General features: G+C 39.1%; 1 protein-coding gene and 2 long non-coding RNA genes across 3 annotated transcripts; all 3 read left to right on the forward strand.

Annotated features, from left to right (window-relative positions):
* The first annotated feature begins 783 nt into the window (after nucleotides 1-783).
* Nucleotides 784-3,431, forward strand: LOC129250053 (uncharacterized). Its single transcript, XR_008582803.1, has 2 exons — nucleotides 784-2,717; nucleotides 2,774-3,431. It is a non-coding gene; the product is annotated as an uncharacterized LOC129250053 (long non-coding RNA).
* Nucleotides 3,432-5,241: 1,810 nt separating this feature from the next.
* On the forward strand, nucleotides 5,242-10,446 carry LOC129250736 (uncharacterized). The gene is made up of 2 exons (XM_054890335.1): nucleotides 5,242-8,924; nucleotides 9,135-10,446. The coding sequence occupies exons 1-2, from the start codon at nucleotides 5,242-5,244 to the stop codon at nucleotides 10,444-10,446; spliced, it is 4,995 nt and encodes a 1,664-aa protein (XP_054746310.1).
* Nucleotides 10,447-13,105: 2,659 nt separating this feature from the next.
* LOC129250004 (uncharacterized) lies at nucleotides 13,106-17,774 on the forward strand. The gene is made up of 2 exons (XR_008582781.1): nucleotides 13,106-17,101; nucleotides 17,158-17,774. It is a non-coding gene; the product is annotated as an uncharacterized LOC129250004 (long non-coding RNA).
* Nucleotides 17,775-24,089: the final 6,315 nt, after the last annotated feature.

Below are 24,089 nucleotides of genomic sequence, written 5' to 3' on the forward strand. Positions count from 1 at the left end.
ATAAACGTTCATATGGAGTCATAATGGAATTGCATTTAACCACCAGTTGGGTTTCCGATGATTGCCTTATCTACATCGGCAATTATGAATGGCCACGTGAAATTGCGCCTGAGGCCAATGTTCAGGCTAAGCTGATGTTGGCCGAAAGTCTTAATGGGAGTGCCGTTTGCGGCAAATAAACGATTTGAGGACGGACCGGCCGATTTGTTACCGAAAATACGCGGTAGATTTGAGATATCGGAGACGGTGTCAATGAGAAAATTCCTGCAGGTAATGAACAATCGATGACAGGTCATGACTTCCGCTTCGTCCTTCGTCCCTAAGGAAGCGGCTTTTAGTTTTCCCGTCTTTTATCATTAAATTTGCACGGGGGAACACATTTGAGTGCTGCGCCACCGAACTTGTAGTGGTATCGACAAAACGGTTTGGCATTACCGTTGTCGCCGGAGCTTGAACGTGCATTTTGGTTGTTGCCACTTCGTGATCGTGACCGTGAATGATCACCGGGGGTGGTCAACTGGGTTGCCAAATTAGCAACTGCCTGTGTCAAAGCTTTAATATTGTTGAGGATTTCCTCAAATTGTTCATTTTTATGTGGTGCACCAGCTTTCACTGCCATGACTTGTGAGGATGTGGATCCAACAAAGTCCATGATCGTATCGGCGCGTTTGGCGTATATGTCTAAATCTTCATCACCAATTATCAAGCAAGCTCGAAGTGTAACAGGCAATGTTTCAATCCACCAGCTTTTTAAAACTGTTTCCGAAACTGAGCTTCCGGCCAGGTCACGCATGTGGCGCAAAAGCTGAGATGGTTTACGGTCACCAAGCTCAACGTCATTAAGTAATTTCCGAATTTTTTTCGATTCGGAGTCCGCGAACTCCGCGATAATTCTATTTTTGAGACACTCGTATTTGTCCGTTTCGGGAGGATTGCGAAGAAAATCAGTTCAAGAATTTGCGCGTCCAATGCGCCGACCACGTGGTCGTATTTTGTATCATCGCGAGAAATGTTAGCACGTCGAAAAGACGTCTCTATTTGAATGAAAAATATATGAGGGTTACTTTTCAAGAAAACGGGTGGTTTAACCGCAATATGACTACTTTGTAGAGGCTGATCGAAGAAGGTACTCACATTTTCGCGAAATTCTTGTTGTAGTTGCCGTTGAGAAGCTCCTGATGAGGTTCCAGGTGTGCAGTCTCCTTGGATCATTCTGGTAAATATTGATTGTAGGTTCCGTTGAATGGCTTCCAAATCCTCGATTGGTATTTGCTCTCTTGGTCGTAGATAAGGCTTCTCGTTGTTTGATGATATTCTCATTTGAAAAAGTACTGCATCCAGAATGTTGTATTTGCACTTTGAATTACGTTTAAAGTTGCATTAATAGTACACTTGTTTGTATGGTTGCATAGAATTGTGAGTTAAATGCGGAAGGTAATTCCTACGACCCGCGTTGCATCAATAAAAACCCCTTTCAAATGTTTGTGTTAAATTTCGCCTTTAAGTTCCGAACTTTGGTGTAGTACCACAAGCCTTGGTTACACGTGGTGGAATGTGCGGTTATGTTAGTACGCAGGTGCAGGTGAAATTTAAGTTATGGTCGATGCACGCTCGCCGTATTAGAAATGTCCACAATTTTCTCGGAAAACACTTTTGTATGAAAATGTTCTTTGTTCGGGGTCACCGATTTGGGTTTTTCTAATTTATACGGCGCTTCCAGATTCTAATTGCTGCCGTTTGTAATCGCTCCTACACCGACTCTACGTTCTTGCACTTTTCTAACCCTTCAACTCCAACTCGAAGCAATTTAAACAGCCATTCATATATTGCGACCAATCTATGCGGCGCAGAACTTTTATTTTAGTTTCAATTGTTTTCCTCTTATTTTTAGTTATCAGTTATTAAAAACATTCGTTGCGAAAAAAGAAGCTCTTATCAAGACCCAAACCGAAAAAGTAATAATTCAAAACAAAAATACTCAAGCAACGTATACACGCTGCTTTTGTTGTATCAACAATCCTTACGCCCAGCACACACGCTGCGAATGTTGTATCAACGCTTTGTACAGTGCGTACAAGCAATTGCAGGCAATGTCCCACATATTAAATTATATTAACAGCGAAATTATTATTGTAAGGGAGATATTATTGCATATTAGTAGAACTATTATTATTAGCTGAATTGGGGTAGGAATTTATATTTCTCTAACTATTAAATTGCTGTCTTGGTGGGGATAAATTTTGTTTTGTTTGTTGTAGAAAAATCTTTTTCTTAATTTTGGTGTTTCACCGACGTACGTTCACTCTGTGAATTCCGAATGGTAGTCACGCACCGACCCATTCGACTACGGCGGCTGCCGATTGTACATATATTACTAATCTATAATATAAAACTGAATCGTAAAATGTGTTGGTAAACTTATAACTCAACAACGCATGGACTAATCTTAACATTTTTTTTTTAAATGTTCCTTGAAGTCCAAGGATGGTTTGTACGGCGAGAAAAATTCGAATAATTTCCGGGAAAACCCTAAAACAGCCCTTTTCTTTTTCCCATACAAATATTGCGCGTTCGTGTGTGTGCGTGTTGGCGTTGGAGGATCTAATGCGTTGACACAAAAGTGATAATATTCTTTCTTTTGTTTTAGTTTCAGAACGATTTAAGGAACGATTTCATTCACAAACCTATAATATAAAGAGGAATTGCAAAATGTGTTGGTAAGCGCATAACTCAAAACCGCATGGGCCGATCTTAACAATTCTCTTTTTAAAAGGTTCCTTGAAGTCCCAGGATGACTTTTACGGAAAATAATTTCCGGGAAACCCCTAAAACAGCCCTTTTCTTTTTCCTATATAAATATGGCGCGTTCGTGTGTGTGCGTGTTCGCGTTGGAGGATCTAATGCACAAATCACACAAAAGTGATAATATCGTCAACTCGACCAAATTGAAAAGTCAAAAAATGTAAGAGCTATAGATTTGATTAGCCTCGCAATATTCTTTCTTTTGTTTTAGTTTCAGAACGAGTTAAGGAATAATTTCATTCACAAATAATAAATAGTTAAGTAAATTCTAAGAATAATCATGCAGTGCTGAACAAATCCAAACATATTTTAAGAATACCAAACGATAAACATACATATGTATTTTAAGAATAACAAAAGACAAACATATTTTAAGAAGAAGAAGATAAACATATGTTAAGGATAACAAAAGACAAACATTATTAATTAATCTAAAAAACCTATGTTTTTCACATGGTCAATTGTATGTTGCCTGTTCCCGTGTTGGAAAACCATCAGATTTGTTTGTATATACACCAGGTAATCAAACAAAAACATTGTATATCATAAAGCGCTACAATAAAAATAAAACAGATTTTTGTTAATAATTATGATTCACTTGATTTACAATAAAGCGATTACTGAAAATACTTATATACGTTTTATTTCATTATTCTTTATTATATCGGTTATTAACCCTATGTTAATAATAATAATTTTAAATAATTAATTATCTCTATGTTTTGTCATTGAAGTACCCCCTCTATAAATATTTGTCCCCTTTGGGTTCCCACTATCCCTTTAGATTATTTTTCAATCAGGTTTGAACCTTAAGTTCCCCTCTTAGTTTGAAGCCCTCTGGCAAACATCCCAGTCGGGGTTTTTAGAGGGTCCCAAAAGGGTGGCCAAAGTTCGTGGAAGCGAAGATACTTAGGTCACCCGAGCTGACTCTTTTCTTTAATTCTCCTAAACAGAACCGTCACCATGATGATAGGGCGGTGTGTGAGGGTCACCTGAGTAAAAACGTCTTAAGGTCGAAATATAAACTGCCACATTAAAAATCTACTTGACAGAACGAAGTCTGTCGGGTCCGCTAGTTAATAATATCAATGTTGTAACAGGTGTGGGATCTGCGAACTCATCGATTAATAGGCTCCTTAAAATTTCCCAGCTTGTTGGTTGCTCTCCTCACTACATTTAACGCTGGACCACGAAGAATGCTTAAAACGCATTGGAAGTAAAACGGTTTCTCTCCGTGTAAGAGAGATGACGATGCGGGTAATAAAGCGTTTAAACTATCCACATGTAGCGCCAATTAATTTTTGTTGCTTTCGAACAAGGAAATTAACTCTGCACTGTCCATTCCCTTCTCTCCTTCACTTCAGCCATTTTTTGAACCGTTGGTGAATGTGTTGCGGAGCCCGGTATTTCAAATATTGATTCTAGTGTACTTCTTACTTACCTAACTTCTTTTATCTGCTCTTATTTCATTGTCTTGACTTACATTAGTATTTTCTGTTGTTGTTACAATATTCATTACACATATTACACATTAACTAGTGTAAGAATTCTTCTTTTTGATTCTGTTGTTCAATTGAATATTGCGGAATCGTCACTTAAAGGTCGATTGTAGGTGATGAGCTTTGTAGCTGAAAATTTGAGTGGATTGAATTTTAAATAAATGGAGACGCCTATATGTAGCTGCAAACCGTAGTTCTTTCCAGGTCGTTTGCAGGTTTTGAGCGTAGATCACTTGTTGAGTTCAATTTAATATTAGATAAAATACTTTATTGTTTTTCAACTTTTGTTAAATTGTTTATAATTTTCTGTGAGTTAAGTAGGTTTTGTTTGTAAAGAAATGTGTATAAATACGGAACATTTTTGTAAAATATAGTGAGAAAAAATTGTAACTTTGTCAATTGAAGCAGAAAGTTTCATTATTTTGGGCAATTGTTGGATACAGGACTCTCCCCGCAGCATTAAGGATAGAGGACTCTCCCCGCAATGGATTTATAGCCGCATACAAGATCCTTCCCGCATCGTTTTCTTCCTGCAACGTTACTGGTCCTTCCCGCATCGATTTCTTCCTGCAACGTTATTGGTCCTTCCCGCATCGATTTCTTCCTGCAACGTTACTGGTCCTTCCCGCATCAATTTCTTCTTGCAACATTATTGGTTCTTCCCGCAACAGATTTGTAGCCGCACACAGGATTCTCCCCGCAACATTTTTGAACAGGATTCTCCCCGCAACATTTTTGGTCCTTCGAGCCGGATATAGTCACTCCGCTTGCCTTTTGCATATACGCATTCGCTTGTGTACATACATACGCGTAGCAAAAGGCGCAACGATTATTAAGAAAATTATTTTTGTGCATTGTGTGTACGTTTGTGCAGCCGTTCCTGCATTTAACATCGCGAAAATTCTAAAAACCCGTCGTTTGCTTTTCTGTCATATTAAAAATGTCGAATTCCACTAAAACGCGCGATTCCGCTCTCAATGCCATTAAACGGTATATGGCAAAAAGTATTGATGAGGCATTCACTATGGATGCAGAAAATATTGCAAGCTACCTTCAGTTATTGAGTGAACAGTGGGTTCGTTTTAACGTTGCTCAAGACGCTGTAGAAATTACGTGTGGTGCCGATGTTATTGAAATTGAAGAAAATGTGCGTATCCAAGCCGAAACTTGGTACTCTACAGCTTCAGCTAACTTTAGCCGCGTGAAAAATTGTCGTACTAATTCGCAAGATAGCTCCACAAAGGCATCTGTGTCCACGGTTATACGTTTACCGAAAATGGAGTTGCCCACATTCTCCGGTGACTCTACAGAATGGATTGGTTTTTTCGACGCGTTTTCTTCGTTAGTTGATAATAACTCTGCTTTAACAGATGGACAAAAGTTGCACTATCTCCGAAGCTGCTTGAAAGGTGACGCGTTGAAAATTATCAGTGGTTTTAAAATATGTGACGCAAATTACGTTGAAGCTTGGGGTCTATTAACATCGCGGTATAAGGTTATTCGTGTAATTGTGGAATCTCATCTTCGCGCGTTGGCTGAAATTAAAAGAGCTACGCATGACAATGCTGACGCAATCAAAGGTGTAATTGATGCGTTCCAACAGCATATTCGCGAGCTTAAAGCGTTGGGTCGTCCGATTGAGTTTTGGGATGATTGGTTGGTACATGAGGTCGTCAGTAAGTTGGCATTCGAAACGCGTAAGCAGTGGGAGTTATCGCTCGTTAGTGATGATCCTCCATCTTTTGAGCAACTAATAACATTTTTAGAGATAAGATGCCGATCGTTATCGATGTTTTCGTCGTCAACAACATCAGTACCAATTAAGGTTAAAACTGCATCATCAAGCAAGTCGACAAATGTGTTCCACACGATATCAAAACAAAGTAACGTGTGTGCATATTGTAGTGGACCTCATAAAATTTACAGTTGTGAAAAATTTCGTGAATTGGACTTGTCTACAAAATCACAGTTCGTGAAGCAAGGACACATATGCTTCAACTGCTTAAGTTCAGGTCACTATAAAGACCGTTGTAACAGTGCTTCCACTTGCCGCATGTGTAAACAACGTCATCACACTCTGTTGCACGGTGCTTTGCAGTCAACGACCGTTACCGCAGTGAACAATTACGCGACGCATTCGTTATGTGCTGCTGACGCCACATCAAAGGTAAGCGCAAAAACTTGTGAATTTCCAGCAAGCGTCGACGTTCCACGCGTTTCTTCATGCTTGAACTCGAGCTCCAATCCACCCATAGCTGTAGAAAGAGTTGTGCTGTTATCCACCGCATTAGTGAAGGTACGCGACTGTTCTGGTAATTGGCAGCCCGCACGTGCACTTTTCGATTCTGGATCACATGCTTCCTTTGTAACCGAAGCGTGTGTGCAACGCTTAGGCCTGCCGCGATCAACATCTGAAGTAAACATTACTGGAATTGGGTCAGCGCAAGGAGGACGAGCTAGAGGTGAAGTATCACTTTCTCTTTCTTCTTTCTCTACAAATCAATGCTTTACTGTCAAAACGTTAATTCTGTCTAAAATTACAAGCGACTTGCCAACACAGACTATAGCTACTTCATCGTGGCCACATATCCGAGGTTTGTTTTTAGCCGATCCCCATTTTATGAAGCCTGGACGGGTCGATATATTGATTGGAATGGACGTTATGGATCAACTGATCTGTACAGAACTTCGTAAGGGTCCATCTGGAGCTCCTATGGCTCAACTGACGGTCTTTGGGTGGACTCTGTTTGGAAGCGTGAATGGATCTGAGCCTGATATGCCACGCTTACAGTCGTTACATTGCGATGTTCATTTGGATCGAGCATTGAACAAGTTATGGGAGTTAGAGGAAGGTCCGCAAAAAACGTTTCTTACGCATGAGGAGCGTTACTGTGAAGACCATTTTGAAACAACGCATCGAAGGGAACCTAACGGACGGTTTGTCGTCGAATTGCCGCTGAAGCCCGATGTAGCTCTGGGAGAGTCGCGAAACTTTGCTATCCGGAATTTGTTACGACTTGAAAGAAGACTCGCTTGTGACTCCGATCTTCGTTTACGCTACAATGAGTTCATGAATGAACTCATTGACATGAAACATATGCAGGTCGCGTCAGAGACTATGAATCCAACGTATTATATGCCTCATCATCCTGTTTTAAAGGAAAGTAGTACCACGACCAAATTGAGGGTTGTATTTAACGCGTCCGCAAAATCAACTTCCGGAAATTCGCTGAATGACGCATTATTTATAGGACCCCAATTGCAGGAAGATTTATACTCCATCTTACTTCGCTTTAGAACACACCGCTATGCTGTAACAGCAGATGTCGCCAAAATGTATCGTCAAATCTGCGTATCCTTAAAACACGCCGATTTGCAACGCATCGTATGGCGTAGCCACCCATCCCTGCCTATCCAAGATTTTCGCATGGTTCGCGTAACGTACGGAGTGGCAGCTGCATCTCATCTAGCTGTCCGATCACTTCAACAGACGGCAAGAGATTCGTCGAATGATTGTGCTAGGGCTGTTAGTGTTATTCTCAAGGATTTTTACATGGATGATCTACTTACTGGTGCATCTAGTAAAGAAGAACTTCGATTGTTGCAGCAAAATATTTCCGAAATATTGAGGGAAGGGGGGTTTGAACTTCGTAAGTGGGCATCGAACTGCGCTGAGCTAATCGCAAGCATTTCTAATGCATCTACGAACATATCACATTATATTGTCGACGATAAGGATGTTCACGCTTTAGGTCTTATCTGGAACACAGAAGGAGACTATCTCACGTTTGCTATTAACTTGAGGGAACCGCCAGTTAAGTTGACCAAGCGCATGTTTCTATCAGATGCAAGTACGCTCTTCGATCCTCTGGGCCTGCTTGCTCCCGCCACTATAAATTCAAAAATTTGGTTTCAAGACATATGGCGCACTAAGGTAGGTTGGGATGATATCATTCCTGAGTCTATCGCAACGAAGTGGTTGGAGCATCGCATAGAACTCAAGAAACTGGCACATTTGAAGGTGAAACGTTGGTTTGGTACTGAAGTAGCTGGAACATTTACGCAATTGCACGTATTCGCAGACGCGTCCGAGCGGGCTTACGCCGCCGTTTTGTATGCACGAACAACACAAAGCGACGGTAGCATTATTGTGTCATTAATTTCGTCGAAAACCAAGGTAGCTCCGCTTAAGCCGACAACGTTGCCACGTCTTGAATTATGCGCCGCTCATCTTGCTGCTAAACTAGTGCGAAGCGTGCTGCACTGCTGGTCTGATCTCCGTTATCCGCTTTTCGCTTGGACTGACTCTACTATAACATTGGCATGGTTACAAGCTCACCCCAGCAGATGGGTGACATTTATAGCCAACCGCGTCGCTGATATTCAAGAAGTTTTGCCTCCCGAATGTTGGAACCACGTTCGTTCTGAACAGAATCCTGCAGATTGTGCTTCAAGAGGTATAACTCCCTCCGAATTATTACGTCATCAATTGTGGTGGGCTGGTCCTATTTTCCTGAAAAGCACTGAACAATTGTGGAAGCAGAAAAAATCTAAAGAGCACACTACAGAGCTGGGCATACGAAAGAGTATTCGTGCCCATGTGATTAATTCTACAGATCATTGGTCCGTGATGACAAAATACTCATCATATTCTAAGCTGCGTCGAGTTATTTCCTATGTTTTACGTTTTTTGACTAACATTCGGGCTAACAGACGGCTTAATGTTATAAAGCGTTTTGGTACACCGAGTTGCCAAGAGTTATTTGAAGCTGAACTTCGCCTAATAAGGTATACGCAACAGTTTTATTTTTCTAATGAAATTTCTCTTTGCAGCGCTAAAAGACCAATCCCACTTCGCAGTAGTCTTTTGCGTCTGCAGCCCTTTCTGGATGGGACTTGTGTTCTACGTGTTGGAGGAAGAATAAAAAACGATGAAATCGCTCCAGATGTTAGGCATCCCATTATCTTGCCTAAGAATTGTCCGCTTGCTAAGTTAATAATCTGCGAAATACACAAGGTCACTTTGCACGCTGGGCCCCGCATTATGCAAACTGTCTTACAACGTCGTTATTGGGTTATCGGCGCTCGTAGCTTGATCCGTAATATATACCATAAGTGCGTGAAATGCACTTATTTGAACCGCAATCTTACCACACAAGTCATGGGTGATCTACCTGTCATTCGTACAACCTACGCCCGTTGTTTTACTCACACTGCTGTTGACTTCGCTGGACCTTACCTCTACAAATTCACCCAAGGAAGAGGAGCTAAGGCTACCAAAGGCTACATTTGTTCGTTCATTTGTATGTGCACTGGTGCGATGCATCTCGAATTTGTTGGTGACCTGTCAACACCAGCTTTCCTAAATGCGTTTAAAAGGTTCACCAATCGTCGAGGATTTTGTAAGGTCATGGCATCAGATAACGGTACAAATTTCGTTGGAGCCGAGAAGGAGTTGCGCATTGCATTTCAACAGTGCATGGCTGATATTAAACTTCGCTCTTTCTTTGCGGACTCGAATATCGAATGGCGATTTAATCCACCGGCTGCACCCCATATGGGAGGTTACTGGGAGACCGGAGTCAAACGTGTTAAGTATCATTTAAAACGCGTATTAGGAGAAGTTCCACTATCATACGAAGAGTTCAACACACTTTTGACTGAAATAGAAGCTTGCGTAAACTCTCGTCCACTCTGTGACAACTCTGAAGCTGCTGGTGACTTAGAAGTTTTAACTCCCGGACATTTCATAGTCGGTGAACCGCTGAAGTCAATACCGGAACCTGAGGGTCAAGGGTTTCGTGGAAATCTTCGACAGCGATGGCAAGCAATTTCTGCCATGAGACAACATTTCTGGCGTCGTTGGAGAGACGAGTACCTCGTGAGCTTACAACGTCGCACTAAATGGTTTCGTTCTTCACGCAACATTGAAGAAGGGGATGTGGTTGCTGTATTCAACGAGCCTAATCCTCCGACGAAGTGGACGATTGCACGAGTGATCAAATGCCATCATGGCACCGATGGACGCGTAAGAGTAGTTACGTTGAAAACACCGCATGGCGAATTGGTTCGCCCTATAGTCAAACTTTGCCTTTTGCCAACGAGAGGAGATTTATTTCATGAAGAAACTAATAACTTATCGTAAATGTTTTTCAAGGCTTTTCATTTTCTTTTTAATATTTTGTTTTGAACTTATTCAGATAGTTCAAGGGCGGCGGTATGTTGAGTTCAATTTAATATTAGATAAAATACTTTATTGTTTTTCAACTTTTGTTAAATTGTTTATAATTTTCTGTGAGTTAAGTAGGTTTTGTTTGTAAAGAAATGTGTATAAATACGGAACATTTTTGTAAAATATAGTGAGAAAAAATTGTAACTTTGTCAATTGAAGCAGCAAGTTTCATTATTTTGGGCAATTGTTGGATACAGGACTCTCCCCGCAGCATTAAGGATAGAGGACTCTCCCCGCAATGGATTTATAGCCGCATACAAGATCCTTCCCGCATCGTTTTCTTCCTGCAACGTTACTGGTCCTTCCCGCATCGATTTCTTCCTGCAACGTTATTGGTCCTTCCCGCATCGATTTCTTCCTGCAACGTTACTGGTCCTTCCCGCATCAATTTCTTCTTGCAACATTATTGGTTCTTCCCGCAACAGATTTGTAGCCGCACACAGGATTCTCCCCGCAACATTTTTGAACAGGATTCTCCCCGCAACATCACTTTTTTGTTGTTTGGGTTCTTATAGGATAATTTTCGTTGATCCTACCGACTGCACCAGTAATATTAATTGTATTTTTAATTAATATTAATTTTATTTTTTATCGTTTGTAGAAATAAATTTTCAATGTTATACGTTTGCTGTATGAAAATTGACTGAAGAATTTTATTATTTGAAATATTTTCTTTTTTGAAATTCTAAGATTACAATTTACAATAGAAGAAAAAGTAGAATTGTTAACAGTAATAAATATTGTGTTTTTGAGTAATTAATAAAAGTTTTTATGTTTGCAAACGTCTTGTTTATTTAATAGCGTTACAAAATTCTTCGGTAAAAACAAAATGGCAATGCTTCGTGTTTTTCTGTTCGCTTCGAGTGTAACTATATATGTATATATTATATCATCGCAAGAGGCAAACTGACCAGCGGTCTTGGATTGCTTGAATCGACGCGCCATCTATGCGATTATCTCTGAATCAACTTGAATTCTAACATTATTGCAACTTATCACTTTAACACTTTCCCTTGTTAATTAAAGTTGAATCTCAAGTCATAAAATAATATCAATAATGAAAGCAACAAAAAAAAAACACTTAAAATAGTGCTGTACATATATCTATGATAGTCCCAGTTTTATAGAAAGAATCTTCAAACGTGTTCTTGGTAGCGGCTTCGTCACAATACCCGCTGTGTTTTGATCCGTGGAAACTCGTTCAATGCCCAGTCGTCCTTTGGAAATTTTATCCCGGATGAAGAAGTGTTGCTATATGCTTCGTTCTGCGGTGGAGCTCTGGATTCTGTGCAAGTCTCACCGCTGCATTGTTTTCAACTTGAACAATAGGGACATGTTTTAGTTTTACGATTGCACGAGAAAGTCTACTTAACCAAATGGCTTCTTTGGCTGCCTTGCTTCCTGCTATAATTTCTGCTTCCGTCGGGGAGCTCGCTACCCCTGTCTGTCGTTGACTTAGCCAGGAAATTGTTCCCCCTGCGTATTTGGCTATGACTCCAGAAGTTGAGCGACCTGTTCTCAAACATCCTCCAAATTCTGCATCGCTGTAAACCTCCAGAATACCTTTTTTCTTGTTTCGTTGATAAACTAGGCCCAAATCTGAAGTCCCTGCTATGTATCGAAAAATTCTCTTGGCACGGACGATATCTTCAGAGGAGGATCTGGATACAAATCCTACGCTGTATGCCAGATCAGGTCTTGAACCAAGCATGAGATACATAAGATTTCCGACTGCCTGTCGGTAGGGAAACTTCTCTGACTTATGATCATCTTTCCCTGGTCCCAAATTTTCTGAGTTCTTGAGAATTGGAGGTGAGATCGGCGTGCATTCTGAAAAATTAAACTTCTCTAAAATTTTTCTTGCATAAGAATTTTGACAAATTTTAATGAAGTTTTCCTCTTGTAGAACTTCTAATCCTAAAAAATGGTCAGCTTTCTTTGAAGTAATTTTACATTCCGATTCCAACTCTTTTATGAAAAACTCCAAGTTTCGTGGATCTGTAGCTGTAACTAAACCTTCATCCACGTAAATAGCAAGCATGAGTTTATTTCCATCTTTCTCTTGAATGTATAGATATGGATCTGCACCACTGACCTGAAATCCTAGTTTTTGCAGGAATCCCTCAAAACGCTTGTCCCAACATCTTGGCGCTTGCTTCAGACCATAAAGGCTTCTTTTGAGCTCGCACACTTTGTTGGTTCCATCTCCGTATCCTTGGGACTGTTTCTTAAAAACAGTTTCTTCCATTTCTCCATATAAAAACGTTGTAGAGACGTCAAACTGTTTTAAAAACATATTCTAATTTGCTGCAATGCTCGTTCCTAATTTTGTCTATGCCATGTAGTTGACTGAATCCCTTGACGACGTGTTTTGCTTTGTACTTGTTGATTATGCCGTCAGGACTCTTTTTCAAACGAAAAACCCACTTGCATGGAATCGCCTTTGCACCTGAAGGAAGTTCTGACATGACCCAGGTCTGATTCTCATTTAAAGAGGCGATTTCCTGATCCATCTCCTTTTTCCACTCATTGTTGTCCTCGCTTTGCAAGGCATCTTCAAATGTTTCAGGATCTTCAGCGGTGTTGACAAACTGTTCTACTGTTAACACATAATCTTTGAGATGCTTCGGTTTCGAAATCGTTGACCTATCTCTCAATCTTCTTTCTGTTGGTAATTTTGAGTTTTCTTCTTTTTCTGAATCGGACTCATTTCCAGTTTCATACTCTTCTTCGCTGCTCAGAGTTTCTTCAGAGCCAAATGTCTTCTTAGTCTTCAATAATGAAAATCTTCTTTCTTCAATGTAGTCCTCACCATCGTTCTCGACATCTCTCATTGGTAGTTTGACTTCTTCTTCACATTCTTTTGGCTTCTCTTGAAATTGGACGTCTCTTGACAAAATTACCTTGTGTTCTTCCTGAACGTAATATAGATTCTGTATCGCTCGTCCTGATCGTATCCTACAAGGAATCCTTTCACTGCTTTAGCCAAAAAACGACGATAATAATTGAGGAGTGCCAAGAATCGGCGCAACTCATGAGCTACTGTCGGCTTTTTGAACTGACAAATGGCCTCGGTTTTGGCCTTAGGAGGCGCGACGCCATCTGCCGTAATCGTGTGACCGAGAAAAATTATTTTGGGCTGGCCGGGGGTGCATTTGGCGAGATTAATCTTCAAATTGTAAGCGCTTAATCTCTCGAAAACTATGCGAAGATGCTTCCGGTGTTCGGTTTCGTTAACCGAAGCCACGCAAATATCGTCTATGTAGACGAAAACGAAATCCAAATTCATGAACAGCTTGTTTATGAACCTTTGGAATGTTTGAGAAGCATTTCTGAGACCGAATGTCATGACGTTAAATTCATTTAGGCCAAATGGGGTGATTATGGCCGTTTTTTCCTTGTCAGACCTATCAATTGGAATTTGGTTGTAAGCACTAACCAAATCGATGATCGAGAAAATTTTGCATCCAGCAAACTTTTGTGTAAAGTCATGGATATGAGGCAAGGGATAGCGATCTGGTACTGTAATGGCATTGAGACGCCGATAGTCACCGCAGAATCGCCAGCGCCCATCTTTTTTGGGAACCATGTGTAATGGACTTGCCCATGCACTTTTGCTTGGACTGCAGATGCCAGCATTGAGCATGGCTTCGAATTCTGTTTTGGCCATTTTAAGTCGCTTCGGGTTGAGACGACGTGCTGCCGAAAATATGGGCTGACCCGTGGTAATGATTTGATGAGTAATGTCATGAGATGGACTGAATCCATATTGCTAAAAGTCGGTGGAAGCGTCAGAGCCTTGAATTCGCTAATGAGATCAGCCATATTGTTATTCCCGACATTGATGGTAGATAAACGTTCATATGGAGTCATAATGGAATTGCATTTAACCACCAGTTGGGTTTCCGATGATTGCCTTATCTACATCGGCAATTATGAATGGCCACGTGAAATTGCGCCTGAGGCCAATGTTCAGGCTAAGCTGATGTTGGCCGAAAGTCTTAATGGGAGTGCCGTTTGCGGCAAATAAACGATTTGAGGACGGACCGGCCGATTTGTTACCGAAAATACGCGGTAGATTTGAGATATCGGAGCCGGTGTCAATGAGAAAATTCCTGCAGGTAATGAACAATCGATGACAGGTCATGACTTCCGCTTCGTCCTTCGTCCCTAAGGAAGCGGCTTTTAGTTTTCCCGTCTTTTATCATTAAATTTGCACGGGGGAACACATTTGAGTGCTGCGCCACCGAACTTGTAGTGGTATCGACAAAACGGTTTGGCATTACCGTTGTCGCCGGAGCTTGAACGTGCATTTTGGTTGTTGCCACTTCGTGATCGTGACCGTGAATGATCACCGGGGGTGGTCAACTGGGTTGCCAAATTAGCAACTGCCTGTGTCAAAGCTTTAATATTGTTGAGGATTTCCTCAAATTGTTCATTTTTATGTGGTGCACCAGCTTTCACTGCCATGACTTGTGAGGATGTGGATCCAACAAAGTCCATGATCGTATCGGCGCGTTTGGCGTATATGTCTAAATCTTCATCACCAATTATCAAGCAAGCTCGAAGTGTAACAGGCAATGTTTCAATCCACCAGCTTTTTAAAATTGTTTCCGAAACTGAGCTTCCGGCCAGGTCACGCATGTGGCGCAAAAGCTGAGATGGTTTACGGTCACCAAGCTCAACGTCATTAAGTAATTTCCGAATTTTTTTCGATTCGGAGTCCGCGAACTCCGCGATAATTCTATTTTTGAGACACTCGTATTTGTCCGTTTCGGGAGGATTGCGAAGAAAATCAGTTCAAGAATTTGCGCGTCCAATGCGCCGACCACGTGGTCGTATTTTGTATCATCGCGAGAAATGTTAGCACGTCGAAAAGACGTCTCTATTTGAATGAAAAATATATGAGGGTTACTTTTCAAGAAAACGGGTGGTTTAACCGCAATATGACTACTTTGTAGAGGCTGATCGAAGAAGGTACTCACATTTTCGCGAAATTCTTGTTGTAGTTGCCGTTGAGAAGCTCCTGATGAGGTTCCAGGTGTGCAGTCTCCTTGGATCATTCTGGTAAATATTGATTGTAGGTTCCGTTGAATGGCTTCCAAATCCTCGATTGGTATTTGCTCTCTTGGTCGTAGATAAGGCTTCTCGTTGTTTGATGATATTCTCATTTGAAAAAGTACTGCATCCAGAATGTTGTATTTGCACTTTGAATTACGTTTAAAGTTGCATTAATAGTACACTTGTTTGTATGGTTGCATAGAATTGTGAGTTAAATGCGGAAGGTAATTCCTACGACCCGCGTTGCATCAATAAAAACCCCTTTCAAATGTTTGTGTTAAATTTCGCCGTTAAGTTCCGAACTTTGGTGTAGTACCACAAGCCTTGGTTACACGTGGTGGAATGTGCGGTTATGTTAGTACGCAGGTGCAGGTGAAATTTAAGTTATGGTCGATGCACGCTCGCCGTATTAGAAATGTCCACAATTTTCTCGGAAAACACTTTTGTATGAAAATGTTCTTTGTTCGGGGTCACCGATTTGGGTTTTTCTAATTTATACGGCGCTTCCAGATTCTAATTGCTGCCGTTTGTAATCGCTCCTACACCGACTCTACGTTCTTGCACTTTTCTAACCCTTCAACTCCAACTCGAAGCAATTTAAACAGCCATTCATATATTGCGACCAATCTATGCGGCGCAGAACTTTTATTTTAGTTTCAATTGTTTTCCTCTTATTTTTAGTTATCAGTTATTAAAAACATTCGTTGCGAAAAAAGAAGCTCTTATCAAGACCCAAACCGAAAAAGTAATAATTCAAAACAAAAATACTCAAGCAACGTATACACGCTGCTTTTGTTGTATCAACAATCCTTACGCCCAGCACACACGCTGCGATTGTTGTATCAACGCTTTGTACAGTGCGTACAAGCAATTGCAGGCAATGTCCCACATATTAAATTATATTAACAGCGAAATTATTATTGTAAGGGAGATATTATTGCATATTAGTAGAACTATTATTATTAGCTGAATTGGGGTAGGAATTTATATTTCTCTAACTATTAAATTGCTGTCTTGGTGGAGATAAATTTTGTTTTGTTTGTTGTAGAAAAATCTTTTTCTTAATTTTGGTGTTTCACCGACGTACGTTCACTCTGTGAATTCCGAATGGTAGTCACGCACCAACCCATTCGACTACGGCGGCTGCCGATTGTACATATATTACTAATCTATAATATAAAACTGAATCGTAAAATGTGTTGGTAAACTTATAACTCAACAACGCATGGACTAATCTTAACATTTTTTTTTTAAATGTTCCTTGAAGTCCAAGGATGGTTTGTACGGCGAGAAAAATTCGAATAATTTCCGGGAAAACCCTAAAACAGCCCTTTTCTTTTTCCCATACAAATATTGCGCGTTCGTGTGTGTGCGTGTTCGCGTTGGAGGATCTAATGCGTTGACACAAAAGTGATAATATTCTTTCTTTTGTTTTAGTTTCAGAACGATTTAAGGAACGATTTCATTCACAAACCTATAATATAAAGAGGAATTGCAAAATGTGTTGGTAAGCGCATAACTCAAAAACGCATGGGCCGATCTTAACAATTCTCTTTTTAAAAGGTTCCTTGAAGTCCCAGGATGACTTTTACGGAAAATAATTTCCGGGAAACCCCTAAAACAGCCCTTTTCTTTTTCCTATATAAATATGGCGCGTTCGTGTGTGTGCGTGTTCGCGTTGGAGGATCTAATGCACAAATCACACAAAAGTGATAATATCGTCAACTCGACCAAATTGAAAAGTCAAAAAATGTAAGAGCTATAGATTTGATTAGCCTCGCAATATTCTTTCTTTTGTTTTAGTTTCAGAACGAGTTAAGGAATAATTTCATTCACAAATAATAAATAGTTAAGTAAATTCTAAGAATAATCATGCAGTGCTGAACAAATCCAAACATATTTTAAGAATACCAAACGATAAACATACATATGTATTTTAAGAATAACAAAAGACAAACATATTTTAAGAAGAAGAAGATAAACATATGTTAAGGATAACAAAAGACAAACATTATTAATTAATCTAAAAAAACCTATGTTTTTCACATGGTCAATTGTATGTTGCCTGTTCCCGTGTTGGAAAACCATCAGATTTGTTTGTATATACACCAGGTAATCAAACAAAAACATTGTATATCATAAAGCGCTACAATAAAAATAAAACAGATTTTTGTTAATAATTATGATTCACTTGATTTACAATAAAGCGATTACTGAAAATACTTATATACGTTTTATTTCATTATTCTTTATTATATCGGTTATTAACCCTATGTTAATAATAATAATTTTAAATAATTAATTATCTCTATGTTTTGTCATTGAAGTACCCCCTCTATAAATATTTGTCCCCTTTGGGTTCCCACTATCCCTTTAGATTATTTTTCAATCAGGTTTGAACCTTAAGTTCCCCTCTTAGTTTGAAGCCCTCTGGCAAACATCCCAGTCGGGGTTTTTAGAGGGTCCCAAAAGGGTGGCCAAAGTTCGTGGAAGCGAAGATACTTAGGTCACCCGAGCTGACTCTTTTCTTTAATTCTCCTAAACAGAACCGTCACCATGATGATAGGGCGGTGTGTGAGGGTCACCTGAGTAAAAACGTCTTAAGGTCGAAATATAAACTGCCACATTAAAAATCTACTTGACAGAACGAAGTCTGTCGGGTCCGCTAGTTAATAATATCAATGTTGTAACAGGTGTGGGATCTGCGAACTCATCGATTAATAGGCTCCTTAAAATTTCCCAGCTTGTTGGTTGCTCTCCTCACTACATTTAACGCTGGATCACGAAGAATGCTTAAAACGCATTGGAAGTAAAACGGTTTCTCTCCGTGTAAGAGAGATGACGATGCGGGTAATAAAGCGTTTAAACTATCCACATGTAGCGCCAATTAATTTTTGTTGCTTTCGAACAGAGAAATTAACTCTGCACTGTCCATTCCCTTCTCTCCTTCACTTCAGCCATTTTTTGAACCGTTGGTGAATGTGTTGGGGAGCCCGGTATTTCAAATATTGATTCTAGTGTACTTCTTACTTACCTAACTTCTTTTATCTGCTCTTATTTCATTGTCTTGACTTACATTAGTATTTTCTGTTGTTGTTACAATATTCATTACACATATTACACATTAACTAGTGTAAGAATTCTTCTTTTTGATTCTGTTGTTCAATTGAATATTGCGGAATCGTCACTTAAAGGTCGATTGTAGGTGATGAGCTTTGTAGCTGAAAATTTGAGTGGATTGAATTTTAAATAAATGGAGACGCCTATATGTAGCTGCAAACCGTAGTTCTTTCCAGGTCGTTTGCAGGTTTTGAGCGTAGATCACTTTTTTGTTGTTTGGGTTCTTATAGGATAATTTTCGTTGATCCTACCGACTGCACCAGTAATATTAATTGTATTTTTAATTAATATTAATTTTATTTTTTATCGTTTGTACAAATAAATTTTCAATGTTATACGTTTGCTGTATGAAAATTGACTGAAGAATTTTATTATTTGAAATATTTTCTTTTTTGAAATTCTAAGATTACAATTTACAATAGAAGAAAAAGTAGAATTGTTAACAGTAATAAATATTGTGTTTTTGAGTAATTAATAAAAGTTTTTATGTTTGCAAACGTCTTGTTTATTTAATAGCGTTACAAAATTCTTCGGTAAAAACAAAATGGCAATGCTTCGTGTTTTTCTGTTCGCTTCGAGTGTAACTATATATGTATATATTATATCATCGCAAGAGGCAAACTGACCAGCGGTCTTGGATTGCTTGAATCGACGCGCCATCTATGCGATTATCTCTGAATCAACTTGAATTCTAACATAATTGCAACTTATCACTTTAACACTTTCCCTTGTTAATTAAAGTTGAATCTCAAGTCATAAAATAATATCAATAATGAAAGCAACAAAAAAAAAAAAACACTTAAAATAGTGCTGTACATATATCTATGATAGTCCCAGTTTTATAGAAAGAATCTTCAAACGTGTTCTTGGTAGCGGCTTCGTCACAATACCCGCTGTGTTTTGATCCGTGGAAACTCGTTCAATGCCCAGTCGTCCTTTGGAAATTTTATCCCGGATGAAGAAGTGTTGCTATATGCTTCGTTCTGCGGTGGAGCTCTGGATTCTGTGCAAGTCTCACCGCTGATTTGTTTTCAACTTGAACAATAGGGACATGTTTTAGTTTTACGATTGCACGAGAAAGTCTACTTAACCAAATGGCTTCTTTGGCTGCCTTGCTTCCTGCTATAATTTCTGCTTCCGTCGGGGAGCTCGCTACCCCTGTCTGTCGTTGACTTAGCCAGGAAATTGTTCCCCCTGCGTATTTGGCTATGACTCCAGAAGTTGAGCGACCTGTTCTCAAACATCCTCCAAATTCTGCATCGCTGTAAACCTCCAGAATACCTTTTTTCTTGTTTCGTTGATAAACTAGGCCCAAATCTGAAGTCCCTGCTATGTATCGAAAAATTCTCTATAACACAACTAGAAATCGGAATCACGGACTCTGAAACTTTTCAAATTCGATGAATAGGTCCGGACAATTTGTCACATGCTTCCTGGCTCCATTGTCAATCCACCATCCTGTAGAATTCCTCCCAGTTGCGCCGATATCTTCACTGATGCAAACAAGAGCTACATCCGTATCCAATGCATTGCTCTGAGGATCGGCTTGTCCCTTATTTTTCGGTGGTCGTCCGTTTGCAATCCACTTTTTACATGTTTTAACCCAGTGTCCTTTTTTCTTACAGTAGTTACAAGTGCTATACTTTTTTTGAAAGGACGATTTTCAAGTAGAGCCTCGTCGGTGACTTTTTCAGTGTCTGCATCTTTCTGAGATTTCTTTCATACATGTACAACTGAGATATTAATTCATCAAAAGTTTTACTTTCATCTTTGGATAGCAGCATCCAATTTAACTGAAAATTGCCAAAATCACTCGGCAAAATCTGCAGCGTTTTACAAACTAAAATTAAATCAGGTAAGTCATTCTCGTTTCGGGCCTTCAGCCCAATGTTCAACTCATTTCACAAACTTTTCAACTTTGCGACGCGCGTACTTACATCATCCCCACGCGCCCAGCTAAATGCAAAAAATTCTGTGCAAATCTTGAACAGCTGATCCTTCGACGATGCCTCGAAATGCTGTTTCAATGCTTCCCACGCCTCGTACGCAGATTCCTTGTCCATGGTTTTCTCGTATACCCCATCTGTTACTGAACTTGAAATCATTGATTTCGCATAGCTGTTAGCCTTGCGGGGAAAATCGCACTTCCTTTTGTGTTCTTGCGCTTCTTTATCACTAACTCCTTCCCCCAAAGGTTTTGGCTTAGTTAATGTATTCTCGATAACCTCCAACTCCGCTTCGTGGTAGTCTAGCATATCGCGCATTTTCTCCATATAGGCCAGTCTGACTCACCAGCCAAGGGCTTTATGTGCTTCGCCAAATCCATTGCTTCGTCAATGCTGAGATGACTGCTCTAGCCACGCCGTTATCACACTCGACTAACGAATTATTAATTACTCTCGATTTTACGTACTTGACCCATAATCTATTAAGTTTTTTGGTAATTAATAAAACTCACGACACCACCTTTTTGGTTTACAAACGTCTTGTTTATTTAATAGCTTTTCAAAATTTTTCGGTAAAAACAAAATGGCAATACTTCGTGTTTTTCTGTTCACCTCGAATGTAACTATATATGTATATATCATCGCAAGAGGCAGAGTGACCAGCGGTCTTGAATTGCTTGAATCAACATCGACGCGCCATCCATGTGATTATCTCTGAATCAACTTGAATTCTAACATTATTACAACTTATCACTTTAACAATAAATACATTAACAAGTATAATAATTAACAATTTATATAGTAATAAACAACAAATTAGTATATATCTCATTGAACAAATATTTAGTTAGTAAATTATAAATTTATTTTAATTTAAAACAAATTGTGTTAAGTGCTTATTAAATGCTAATTTATTGAACCTGTTGAACTTATTGCTAACTGCATCCGGCACACTTTATTTAACTATTGCTGGCATACAGTCTAGTTTGACTTTGCTTCTTTCATATTTATTTATTAGCAAAAGAAATTAAACAAAAAGTAATACAGAAAATTTCTTGTGAAGAATGTGATGAGCCCATATCAAAAAATACTTTTGCACCATACAGCATTTCTCCTTCGTTTTGAATTCTATGATTTTGATACTAACGTAGATATCCAAACTCAGGATGATAACTACTCAAAAGTGAATCATGCGGCTATTAACGCGTTTCTCAGTAAAATCCCATTAATTACTATATCATGAGATTTTTTGATGGAAGCTCACATTTGCAGTATCCAACGGGGTCCCTTGGAAACGAGTCGAGTTGCGTAATAAACCATCATAGTTTAATACAAAATTGTCGAATATGAAAAATCAAAAACACAAAGCCTTCAAGACTTTAAATCAAGCAAATCTGAAATCGACCATATATATTTTTTGAAGTTGAGGACAGAATTTAATATCCTCCACAACTTTTTGTTTAAACAATATATGCTGTCTGTAGAAACGAAGCAAAAATCGAATCCCAAAAATTTTTGGCATTTCATTAACTCCAGACGAAAAACGAATGGTTTTCCAACCAGTTTGGAGTATGATAATATGACAGTTCCAACAACACCCAGGACTCATGTGACTTATTTGCAAATTTCATCCAAAAACTGTAATAGTATGACTCTACGCCAGTTTCACCCTTATACTCTCCACCTTTAGAAACTATAAGTAGTTTTGAAATTTGTATAGATGGCGTGCAGCTTGCAATTACGAAGCTTAAGCCCAGCACAAAAACAAAGTGACAGGATATTCTTCGCGATTATTTAAGATTTACTGTGATTCCATTTCTTATCCCTTGACTCGGTTATTGAATGAATTATTGACGGAATGTGTATAAAAAATGGGGTTTTTATTGCCTATTTACAAATCGGGTAACCGAAATTATGTTTGCAACTACAGACATGTTGTTAAGCAATGTACTATAGCAAAAATATTTGACTCAATTATTCATTCAAAGTTATTCAATTACTTTAATAAGTTTATTTGTAAGCGCCAACATGGTTTCATGCCCGGAAGATCAGTTGGCTCTAATCTTGTTCTGGCCTCTAATAAATTAATAAACACATTTAATAACCATGCCCAGCTAGATGTGTTATATACAGACTTCGCAAAGGCGTTTGACAAAGTTTATCACTCAATTCTTTTACGCAGAAAATTATGTGTGAAAATCGGTTATATTGTCTTCAAAAATTTAGTTGAGGCTTATTCAGGTATTCCACAAGGAACTCACAGTGGCCAGATGATGTAAAACTTCTACTTGAAGTAAGTAAACCATCTGACATCAATAATCTGCAGTCAATTATATGTGCGTTTAAGCAATGGTGTACAATAAACCATTTATATTTCAATGTGAAAAAATCTATTGTGATAACATTTACTAGGAAAATAAACTTTTATCTATTAAATTAAATCATAGTGTACTAAATCACCGTTACGAAATCTAGATCTAAAGATCTAGGTGTTATTTTTGATGTTATCATTCTCCAATCAGTTTGTTTTCATTGTCTCTAAAGCATTCGCAATGATCGGTTTCATTAGAAGAACGCTGCTAACTTCAAAGATCCACAGACGTTGAAATATCAGGCAAGTCCATAAGTTCGTGCGTATTTTACCCATAATTTCAGTTTTGCACGATTTTTGCATACAAAAAATTATTCGCGGAATATAACAGAACTATTTATATTTTCTTAGGTATATCGTGCATTCAACAAGTGATTTTAGTCGCGGATAGTAGCACGTGTTGTTAAAAAATAAAACGGAATCTTCAAACGCGTGTAAGAGGCATATTTTGTATTTTTTTTATAAAAACGGTAAAAATGCAACAACTGCTGCTGCAGAAATAAACATTGTTCACGGAGAGGATACCGAGAGTGTAAGAACTGCGTAAAAGTGGTTTTCAAGATTCCTGAAGTCTTTAACTCCGACGCCTTGCTCGAACTCGTGGAAGTTGAGCCAAATTTGACAGTCGTTATGATAGCTCAGAGGTTAAATTTATCGCATGGAACAGTTCACAGGCACCTGGTTCAGTTGGGAAAGGTTTCAAAGCTGAGAAAATCGGTTCCGTATAGACTTTCCGTCGCCAACCTTCAGCAGAGAGTGAATGTGTGTTCTCAGCTGCTGCAACGGCTTGAAAATGAAAGTTTTTTGAACCGTATCGTTACTGGTGATGAAAAATGGGTCCTTTACAATGGTTAGATAAAGATGAAACACCAGAACCGACCCCTAGAGATGACCTTCACCCAAAGAAGATTCTCCTGTCTATTTGGTGGGATATGGCTGGTATTGTTTATTATGAACTTCTGGAACCAAATCAGACGATAAATGCTGGTTATTGTTCCCATCAGCTATCACACCTGAATGAGGCTCTTAAAAAAAAATCGACCGTCTTTAGTGAATAC

This window comes from Anastrepha obliqua, chromosome 6 (assembly GCF_027943255.1).
Source record: "Anastrepha obliqua isolate idAnaObli1 chromosome 6, idAnaObli1_1.0, whole genome shotgun sequence".
NCBI lineage: Eukaryota > Metazoa > Arthropoda > Insecta > Diptera > Tephritidae > Anastrepha > Anastrepha obliqua.